This window comes from Orycteropus afer, unplaced genomic scaffold (genome assembly GCF_000298275.1).
Source record: "Orycteropus afer afer isolate SDZICR_OR568_19922 unplaced genomic scaffold, OryAfe1.0 scaffold00074, whole genome shotgun sequence".
In the NCBI taxonomy this organism is placed as follows: Eukaryota; Metazoa; Chordata; class Mammalia; order Tubulidentata; family Orycteropodidae; genus Orycteropus; species Orycteropus afer.
The window spans coordinates 1,894,803-1,905,639 of NW_006921661.1; the positions used below are offsets into that span (position 1 = coordinate 1,894,803).

General features: G+C 42.0%; 1 protein-coding gene across 1 annotated transcript in view; it reads left to right on the plus strand.

Moving 5' to 3' along the window:
* Positions 1 to 514: 514 nt before the first annotated feature.
* Positions 515 to 10,837, plus strand: part of NARS2 (asparaginyl-tRNA synthetase 2, mitochondrial) — a 207,447-nt gene continuing 197,124 nt past the window's right edge. The window contains exons 1-2 of the mRNA XM_007940890.2: positions 515 to 655; positions 4,789 to 4,894. Of these exons, the coding sequence (XP_007939081.2) occupies positions 515 to 655; positions 4,789 to 4,894 (247 nt within the window). The remainder of the gene's footprint in view (positions 656 to 4,788; positions 4,895 to 10,837) is intronic.

Consider the following 10,837-nt stretch of genomic DNA (forward strand, 5'->3'; position numbering starts at 1 on the left):
TTCTTTCACAAAAAACCCCTCCGCCGTAGTGTCTTAGCCCAGTCTCAGCCCCTTTCTCACGCCGCCTCTGAACCGCCTTTAGACCTGGGTCACAAACACGCATGCTCCCACTTAAAAAAAAAAAAAACTCTTAGCGTGGTGACGTAAGCGACGGTGGCGTGTGACGTAGGGACCGTGGCAGTGCGTGCTTCACCCGGGGCTTGGGTCGCAGGTTTAGAAATAGCGCGCGCCCATGGGGCATCTCACCTGCCCTTAACTCTCGTGGTTGCTAGTTGTGCAGTCTCCGTTCAGCCCTATCGGGAAGAGGGAACATGAGTAAAGATTCTGAAGGGCCAGGTCTGGGGCCTTAGAAGAGAAAGAAGTAAACGAGAAGCTCTGGAGCGTCTGAGGGTTGAGCTGCGGTGCCAAAGAGGGGAGTAATTGAAAGGGCAGGGGACCGTAGGGGCCCTGAAGACAGTATCTGAACTCGCTGGGACCAGGGGTGGTCCCACACAGTGACTGGGGCAGCCGCGCGATGTTCCGGGCCCGGTGTCTGCTCCGAGCCCTGCGCTCCTGTTCTTCTGCTCCCTGCCCAAGACACAAACCTTCAGCCAAACTGAGCGTGCGGGATGCTCTTCGGGCTCAGAACACAAGTGGGGAGCGCGTTACGGTCCAGGTCGGTGTATGGGGAAGGGAGTGGTTTGTTGTTGTTTGGTGACTTATATGGCACATACACATCTAGGTTTTTGCTTTGCACTGTTGTATCAGACTGGACGACCAACAAGGAAAAGTTAGACATCGCTTGCGTTCTCACTTTTCTTTTCCTGCGTATTTTCGCAGAACTGTTTTCAATGGCAGTGAAGTGCTGGAGCTATGCTCTTCATGATACCAGGACATTACTTTAAACTCATTAATCATGCAGGAAGATATAAACAAACGTATCCCTTCTGTCTTTATCCCTCGTAATGAATGAATAACTGCAGTTACAGAGTGATTTCCTTGAGCAAGCACCTCGAGAGCAGAAACTGTTTTGTTATTCATACATGACTGACAGTATTTGTTCAACTAAATCATGCCTTTTACCCATCTTTTAGCCACTTCAGTGTTAAGAAGAGACTTTGAATGTAATACTTGTTGAATAAATCAGGAGAAAGAATGAAGTGTGGCAATTTGAAATAACTCTGGAGTCAAGCTGCCTTGGTTTAAATCGCCTCTGCCACTTAGTAGTTTGTTAATTACAGGCATGTCACTTCTCTAAATCTCAGTTTCCTTCTAAGAAAATGAAGATAATAGTCCTTGCCTCATAGGGTTCTGAAGATTAAATGAGATAATAGGTATCAGACATTTAGAATAGAGCCTGGCCCACAGTAAATGTTAGCTGCTGCTATTTGCGTTGCTTATAATACTTGCTTTCAAGATTCCCCCTTCCCCCTTAAAAAGGCAAACAAGGTAGTTTATTTGTCATTATGTTGCTGAAATACACTGATCCAGTTATGTTTTCCTCAAGTATCCTTGCTTTTTAGCATTTTGATGGATCCATCTTTGTATTTCTTTGTGTTTCATATTCTTTTCACGATCCAAATCAAACCCATTTGCTAGAATAAATCTATTAATTGGACAAACATTAATGGGATCTTCTATGTATAATCAAGGAGCTCTGGTGGCACAGTGATTAAAGCATTTGACTGCTAACCAAAAAGCAGCATTTCAAACCCACCAGCTGCTCTGCAGAATAAAGATGAGGCAGTCTGCTTCTGCAGTTGACTCAATGGCAGTAGATTTGGTTTTGAGTTCTGTGTCTAGTCAAGAGAGGATGAAAAGAACCGAAGCTGCTACCTAGATTAGAGGCTTTCAGTTTAGTGCTCTAGCCACTAATGGCACTTGAGATGTTGCTAGTCCAAATTCAGATGTGCTATAAGTGAAATACACACTAATTTCAAAGAATGAAAGAGAATGTAAACTGTCTCTATATTTTTATATTGATTACAGGCTGACAATATTTTAAATATAAGTGAATAAAATTAATTTTATCTATTTAATGTGGCTACTAAAATTTTTAATTTTTATGTGGCTCACATAATAATTCTTTTGGAAAGTTCTGGTGCAGTGGTTAAGACAAATAATTTCAGCAATTTGATGAGTATTAGTTTTATAAATAAAGAACTATGGGAGAACAGAAGGAAGTCCATAACTGAGTAAGGTAGTAAGGGAAGATGTGTTACATGAAGTGACATTTCAACTGAGTCCTGAGGGATGTATTTCCCAGGCAAAGGAACCAGTGATGGGATGGAAATAGTATTCCAGAAAAGCTTGATGAGAGCATGAACTTTGAAGTAAGAATTGTATTTGAATCCCAGTATCACTACTTAGTAAATATGTGACCTTGGCTATTGAGAAAGCTTATCCTAACTTCGTTAATGTTTCATCATCTTTAAAATGATGATAATGTCTACCTCATTAGATTCTTGTGAGGGTTAAGTAGTGTAGTATTTATAAAAAGCTTAGAACAGAACCCACATCATTACCATTGAGTCTACTTTTGACTCATAATGACCCTATAGGACAGAGAACTGCCCCATAAGGTTTCTAAGGCTGTAAATCTTTACAGACTACAATGTTTTTCTTCCATGGAACAGCTCAGTTTAAACCACTGCACTGACCTTTTAGTTACCAGCCAAGTGCTTAACCACTGCTCCACCAGAACTCCTTGCTTAGAACCAAAACCAGACCCACTGCCATCAAGTCAATTCTGACTTATAGCGATGACCATTGAGTTTCCGAAGCAGTAAATCTTACGGAAGTATATTTCCCCATCTTCTTTTCACAAAGTAGCTAGTGGGATTGAACCACCAACCTGCTGGTTAGCAGTCAAATGCCTTAGGCACTACACCACCAGAGCTCTTGCTTAGAACAGGAGCACCTAAAAAATCCTCAAAAATGTTAAGTTATAACAAGTAAAAAGTAAGAGATGGGCTGTGTTAATTACTTCTAATTGAGCATGACCAAAAAGCAGGTGCCTTATGTGTCAGCTTGGCTGGGCCTGGCTGAGGGGCTGGGCAGCTGGTGGTAGTTATTCCGCATGATGAGACTGGCAATAAACTCCATGGTGGGATCTACCACAAGCAGCTGAGTAGCTGTCTTTGGGATGTGATCTGCTTCCTCTATATAAGGAGAAGTTTTGAGAATGGTTTCTAGCCTATGGCACACTTGGACCCTGCATGTAGCTGTGTCATTGTTCAGCAGCCTGCCATGCTCTGCCGACCTTGGGACTTACCATGGACTTAAGTTAATGGCCTGCTGTATGGTTTGGTAACATCGGGACTGTGCCTCTTTACTTGTCCACCTTGGGATTTCTCAGCCTCAGCAGCCAGCTGCTGTCTGAGTGAAGAAATGCCTCTAGCTCCAGTGGCCGGGAGCAGGAGGCAGAGCTGGTTGAGGGGCTTTCACCCAGCCCGTAGAGCCTGGCACTTTGATCTTGGACTTAAAGCCTCCAACTTGTAAGAATAAACTCCTCTTTGTTAAGGCCATCCCGTTTGTGGTATATCTCTTGTCAGAGCAGCACTAGGTAACCAGAACAATGATCTTGTTCTGAATCTTAAAGGGCTTTTGTACATAGGGCAAAGGCGATTATACTTTATTCATTGAAGTCCTAGGCAAAAAGCAAGGGCTTTTTAGTCAAATAGACTTGGGTTCAAATTCAGGCTCTTCCCTTTACTAGTAGTGTGACTTTCACCTAATTATTTCATTTCTCTGAGCCTCAGTTTCTTCATTTGTAAAACGGGAACACTGATAATCCATAGAGCTGTTGTGTAGAGGAAATGAGACAATATATGAAGAAAAGAGTAAAATGCTTGGTACATAGAAGGTGCTCAATGAGTGGTAGGTATTCTTTCATTAAAAAATACGTATAGATTATCTACTGTGCCTGGTAATACCCTTCAAAGCAACTGAAACATAGTTCCTTTCATCAAAGCATTGTGGACATATAAATAAATGATAAAGGGGCTTTGATAGAAGCATCTGTAGGGTATTGTGGGGACACAAAGAAAGTAAGAGTCAGTACAGTTTTTCAAAGTAGTATCATCTGTTCTTTTTCTTTAGCGTGTTTAATGGTAAATTCCTGTCCCTACTCATTTACTTTACACTTATGGGACTAAGACTCTTCACAGTTGTTCAGTGTCTGCTAGAAGAGCATTCCCTCTTAACTCCTTGTGCTAGTTAAGTTGGGCTTAACAGAGGGCTGCTTTTGGTGTTACTGCTCTTCTTGAAGAGTCGTCAGGTAGCTGTCATTTCAGTTCAGTGTGTGTTTGAAAGTTTATTACTTAATACGTGTTTGTGAGAAGTTTTTTAGAAGCTCTTCTTGTGTGGTGTTTTTTAAAAGGGAAATAAAGTCCCATAAGAATGTTTTTAGTCTATGACTACATAATCTCTTTCTGGAAATTTGATATAAAAGAAGAAAGTTACAGGTACCAATATATGTGCCCTGGTTTTCATAATGCGGGAGGCAGTGGGATGAAAGACCTGGAATAGCCAATATCAAAGGGATATTTAGGCTCATCAACTTGATAGAATATTAGGCATCCATTCAAAATGGTAAACTATACTAATAAAACAGCAAAAAGGGTGAAATGCCATAGTGTGTATCTCTGTGGTAAGAACCATATAAAATCATATACGTATATGAATGCGATAAAGGCAGTTGAGTCAGGGTGGTGAGTACATGTTTTCTTCTTTCACTGAGTCTTTTGTATCTGAGTATTTTAAGCTCTATTTAGAAATATTTTTCCTTACCTGTTTCATCCATCTTAGGGATGGATTCGTTCAGTCCGATCCCAGAAGGAGGTCTTGTTCCTGCATGTAAATGATGGGTCATCCTTGGAAAGCCTTCAGATTGTTGCCGATACAACCCTCAATAGTAGGTGAGTTTTTTTAAAAAAAGATGTTTTCCATCTCTCCTCCCCACGTCCCTAATTTAGTCTTCACATCCTCTCCTGAGTTATTTTCTAAACAAATCTTCTGCTAAAGGGGCACAGAGGCGGCATCTTCTGACCTCCTCTAACTCCACAAGAGGAGTACAGAATCACCATCAGCAGCGCAAGGCCTGTTCTTATGAGGCCAGCCATGCTGCCACCCTCCAGCCCTCTTACCAACCTTGACGCCAACCATCCCTCTCACGGCACCCACCGCCTCTCTGCTGGGTTCGATAATTCCCTGCTGTGGCCACACAGAACTCACAGATTATGGAGTTTATTAGGGAAGCAACAGGTTACAATTCAGGTTCAGGAACATGCTCAGGATACAGTTCTTTGATCAGGACTGTCTCTCCTTTGCTGTGTCCTCAGAAACATGTCTCGAACCCTTGGCCTCTCAGCCTGGCCTCTGCCTCTGTGGGCCAGGTATGCTTGCCACTCTGTCTCTTGCCTCTTGGTTCCACTGCAGCCATCTCTCAGCCAGTGGCCTCTCTCTCAGGTGGCAGTGAGAGATTCTTTTCTGCCTCTGAAGTTGTTATGTGCTGTTGAATTGGACCTGACTCATAGTGAGTCCTCCTTGGGTTTGTGAGGCAGTATCTGAGATGGTCTCATTTTAAGCCTGGCAGAGTGGCAAAACTAACCAACCCCAACATCAGACTTCTACACACCTAAGAGAGAGTGAACTTCCCAGAAGATGACTTCATGCTGCTCTAACAGAAATACCCCACGTGGATAACTTTAATAATCAGGAGTTTAAATTGCGTGGACCCACCTAGTAACCCAGTGGGAGTTACAAAGACTATGGCTAGAAAAGCCATGTTGTTGTTGTTGTTATGTGCCGTTGAGTAGGACCCGACTCATAGTGACCCCTCCTTGGGTTTCCGAGGCAGTATCACTGCAGACGTAGATTGCTCAGCCTTCCTTCCAAGGAGTGGCTGGTGAGTTTGAACTGCCAGTCTTCTGGCTAGCAGTCAAGTGCCTTAGGCACTACACTACCAGAGCTCCTGGAAAAGCCATACCATGTAATTTTTTTTTTTTAATTTTATTGTGATTTGAGTGAAAGTTTACAGAGCAAATTCATCCATGTAGCAGTAAACATACACTTTGTCTCATGACATTGACACATGAAATCTCCCACAATGCAACAGCTCTCTTCCCACTTCTTCCCCATAGCCACCTTTTCCCTGTGTCCTTCCCTCCTGTGCACTCCTGTCCCTGAAGCCATCTCCCTGTGCATACACAGTCCTTCTATTCTCCCATAATTGATCTCTCCAAGGAGTGTTATCTACCTAATGTGAATGTTCAGCTAATATGCCTTTATTTTGTTGGCTGGAAACCGTAGGAGTGGGTTCAATTCCAGATCTGAAGAGCAGCTAGGGGCCATCGTCTTGGGCGTTCCACCAGGCTCTATCAGACCAGCAAACCTGATCCCCTTTTTTTTTTTTATGATTTTTAATTTTGTTCCACATTGTTATCTCACTCTATCTAAGATCTTCTACATAGATCCCCCTCCAAGTGGTTGCCAGTGGTAGCCAGGCACCATCTAGTTCTTCTGGTCTCATAGTCATATAGCCTGAGGATCATGTGGTATACCAATCTCTTAGACTAATTGTTTCCACGTGTCTTCGGTTTTCTTCATTCTTTTTTGCTCTGGACAAGGAGAAACCCATGATTGCATCTAGATGGCCTCTTGCAAGCTTTTAAGATCCCAGTCCCTACTCACCAAAGTAGGATGTGAAACATTGTTTTTGTGTAGTACGTTATGCCAGTTGAGCTTTATGTCCCCTGTGACCATGGTCCTGAGCCCAAAGGTCCAACTGCTTGCCCCCTCTAGGTAGCAGGCTGTGTCCAAGAAGTGACTACAACCTTGTCCCTTGTCAACTCTACTATGTACCGGAGATTCTTACAGAACATAGCAATACACTTGTACAAACATTATCTGCCAACCCTATATATGGTCATGGGCATACTCCCCACTGCCTAGACATACCTAATCATTCAGCATGTCCACCCATCTTTCTACCCCTAGATTAATGTTTGCTACAACTGACAATCAGTACTGAATGTGCCAAAGGGTTCATGTGTGTTGTCTGTACCTCCCATGCACCTCTATGTCTTCCTCTTTCTCAATGCCACCATGTTGATCACTTACATTTGGTACATTGCCCATCCCTTCACCCAAATCAATTACTTGTCTCTACCTGTCCAGCAGTGTTCCCTCCTATTCCCTTCCACCCCTGGTAATCAACAAAGAAAATTTCTTTCCATATTTAAACCTTTCCTTGACTTTTCAAAATAACAAACTAATATAATATTTGTCCTTGTGTGATTGACTTATGTCACTCAGTATAATGTCCTCCAAGTTCATCCATGTTATGCGGTGTTTTGCAGATTCTGTGTTATTCTTTAGGGTTGCATAGTGTTCCATTGTGTATGTGTACCATAGTTTGGTTATCAGTTCTGCTGATGGGCACCTAGGCTGTTTCCATCTTTTTGCTATTGTGAATAGTGCTGCAGTGAACATGGGTGTGCATATATCTATTCTTGTCCTGGCTCTCACTTCTTTAGGATGTATACCTAATAATAGGATTACTTCTTTAGGATGTATACCTAATAATGGTATTTCTAATTCCAGCTTTTTGTGTGTGTGTGATTTGGGTGAAAGGTTGCAGAGCAAATTCACTTTCTATACAGCAGTTCACATATACTTTGTCTCATGACATTGACTACAATTTACCACAATGCAACTGCTCCCCTCCCACTTCCTCCCCATAATTACCTCTTCCCTGTGTCCTTCCCTCTGTGCACTCCTGCCCTCTGAGCTATGTCCTTGTGCATACACAGCCCCTCTATTCTCCCATGATTGTTCTCTCCAAGGAGTGTATCTACCTAGTATAAATGTTCACCTCATATGCTTATCTTTTGTTTGGCTGAAAACCACAGGTTTGGGTTCAATTCCAGACCTGAATGGCAGCTAGGGGCCATAGTCTCAGTGGTTCCATCAGGCTCTATCAGACCAGCAAACAGTCCTTTTTTTTCCCCAAAAAATGATTTTGAGTTTTGTTCCACATTGTTCTCCCACTCTATCCAGGATCTCCTACATAGATCCCCCTCTGACTTGTTGACAGTGGTAGCCAGGCACCATCTAGTTCTTCTGGTCTCATAATCATATAGGCTGAGGATCATATGTTGGTGTACCAGTCACTTGGACTAAATGTTTCTACGAACTTTTGGTTTTCTTCATTCTTTGCTCTGGACAAGGAGAGACCTATCATTGCATCTAGATGGCCACTTGCAAGCTTTTAAGATCCCAGTCGCTACTCGCCAAAGTAGGAGGTTGAACAATGTTTTGTGCAGTGTGTTATGCCAATTGAACTTGCTGTCCCCTGCGCCTATGGTCCTGAGCTCGCAGGTCCAACTACTCATTCCCTCTGGGTAGCTGGCTGTGCCCAAGAAGTGACTATAACCTTGTCCCTTGTCAGCTGTACTATATACCTGGGAATTCTTATAGCACATAGCAATACACTTGTAGAAACATTGTCTGCCAACCCTGTACATGGTCTTTGGCACACTATGCCCTACATAGACATACCTAATAGTTCATCCTGTCCCTCCAACTATCCACCCATATATCCATGTTTGCCTTCACTGACAATGCAGTACTGAATGTGCAAAAGGGTTCATCTTTGTTGTCTGTACCTCCCATGTACCTCTCTATGTCTTCCTTCCCTCAATGCCACCATGTTGGACACTCACATTTGTTTCATTGCCCTTTATCCAAATCAATACTACTTATCTAACAGTGTTCCCTCCCCTCCCCTCTCACCCCTGGTAACCAACAAAGAAAATTTCCTTCCATATATAAACTTTTCACAGTAGTGGACTAATACAGTATTTGTCCTTCTGTGATTGACTTATTTCATGCAGCATAATGTTCTCCAAGTTCACCCATATTACCCGGTGTTTTGCAGATTCTACGTTATTCTTTAGGTTTGCACAGTATTCCATTGTGTGTATGTACCATAGTTTGGTTATCCATTCCTCAGTTGATGGACACCTAGGTTGTTTACATTTTTTGGCTATTGTAAATAGTGCTGCGATGAACATGGGTATGCATATATCTGTTCTTGTTCTGGCTGTCACTTCTTTAGGATATATACCTAGTAATGAAATGACTGGGTCAAATGGTATTTCTAATTCCAACTTTTGAAGGAATTGCCATACTGCTTTCCACAATGGTTGTACCATTTTACAGTCCCACCAACAGTGTATGAGACTCCCAATCTCCACATCCTCTCCAGCATTTGTTATTTTCTGTCTTGTTGAACTTTACTGCTAGTGCTAGGGCAAGATGGTGTATCATTGTTCTGATTTGCATCTCTCTAATGGCTAGTGCTCATGAACATTTCTTGTTGACTCCCTGAATCTCCTCTTTGATGAAGTGTCTATTCATACCTTCTGCCCTTTTTTGAATTGGATTATTTGTCTCTTTGTTGTTAAGGTGTTGGAGTTTTCTATAAATTTTAGAGATAAGCCCCTTGTCAGATATGTCATTGTTGAATATTCTTTCTCAATCTGTAGGTTCTCTTTTTGCTCTTTTGGAGAAGTCCTTGGAAGCCCATAAAAATGTAATTTTTAGAAGGTCCCATTCATCTGGTTTCTCTTCTGCTGTTTTTGCATTTTGGGTTATTCTTGATAGTCTATTTGTGCCATATATTAGGGCTCTTAAGTTTGCCCCTGTTTCTTCCTTGAGGAACTTTATTGTTTTGAGTTTGACATTTAAGTCTTTGATCCATCTAGAGTTAGTTTTTTTGTATGATGTGAAGTACAGATCTTGTTTAATTTTTCTATAAATGAATATCCAGTTTTGCCAGCACCATTCCTACCATGTAATTTACTACACCGCATCTGCTTCCCATATCTTTGAGGATCCAGTCTGGATACTTCACATCTAAATCCTTCAGGCTCAGGCCTTTCCTCTTTTGTCAGTCATTTGTCAGTATATCCCACCTGTGCTTTGCTTCAGTCTTTCTTAATTAAGGCAGCCCCAGTGTTATAAACTATATCCATTCCTGATACTGTCTGTAAGTCTAAGTAAATATTTAAGTTGAACTTGTGGGCATGTTGGAACAGGTACATATGGTTCTTCTTTAGCCTTACTTTAGTAGAATAAAAGGCTTGAAGCCTTTTCAGTGATTTAAAAGCTGCACATGCAGCAAGTGAAAGTGATTGTGATGAATAATTTGTTGTGAGTACTGGTTGGTTGAGTCATTTGAAGTGAATGCAAATTTACATAAAATTAAAGGGCAAGTACACTTTGTCAGTAAGTTGGACCTTTGTAAAAACCTGAGGGACTGCCTTTACTTGCAGTTCCTCTAACCTCCTCTTCTGCTCTTTTTTGTCTTTTACTTTTTGTACATGTTGTTGCCAGTGCCTGGTACAGGCTCTCCTTTTTTACTTTTCTTTCAAAGTTCTAGTTTTGGCATCATCTGATGTTCCTATCCCTTCACTGTGCCTGGTGCCCCTCCTCTGCGCTCCCATAGCTGCCTGTGCCTATCTGTCATAGAACATATCTCATGGGAGTGTAAAAAAAAAAAACTCACTGCCATCGAGTCAATGTGACTCATACTGACCCTTCCTTGGGTTTCCAAGGTAGTAAATCTTTACAGAAGTAGATTGCCCATTCTTCCTTCTGAGGAGTGGCTGGTAGGTTTGAACCACCAGCCTTCTGGTTAGTAGTTAAATGCCTTATGCACTATGCCACCAGGGACTCTTATTGGATTGTAAGCAACTATATTTTTATTTGACTCCCCCTATGGAGCTTGTAGGAGCTCTTATAGCATAGTACCTAAGGCACTTGACTGCTAACCAGAAAGCTGGTGGTTCAA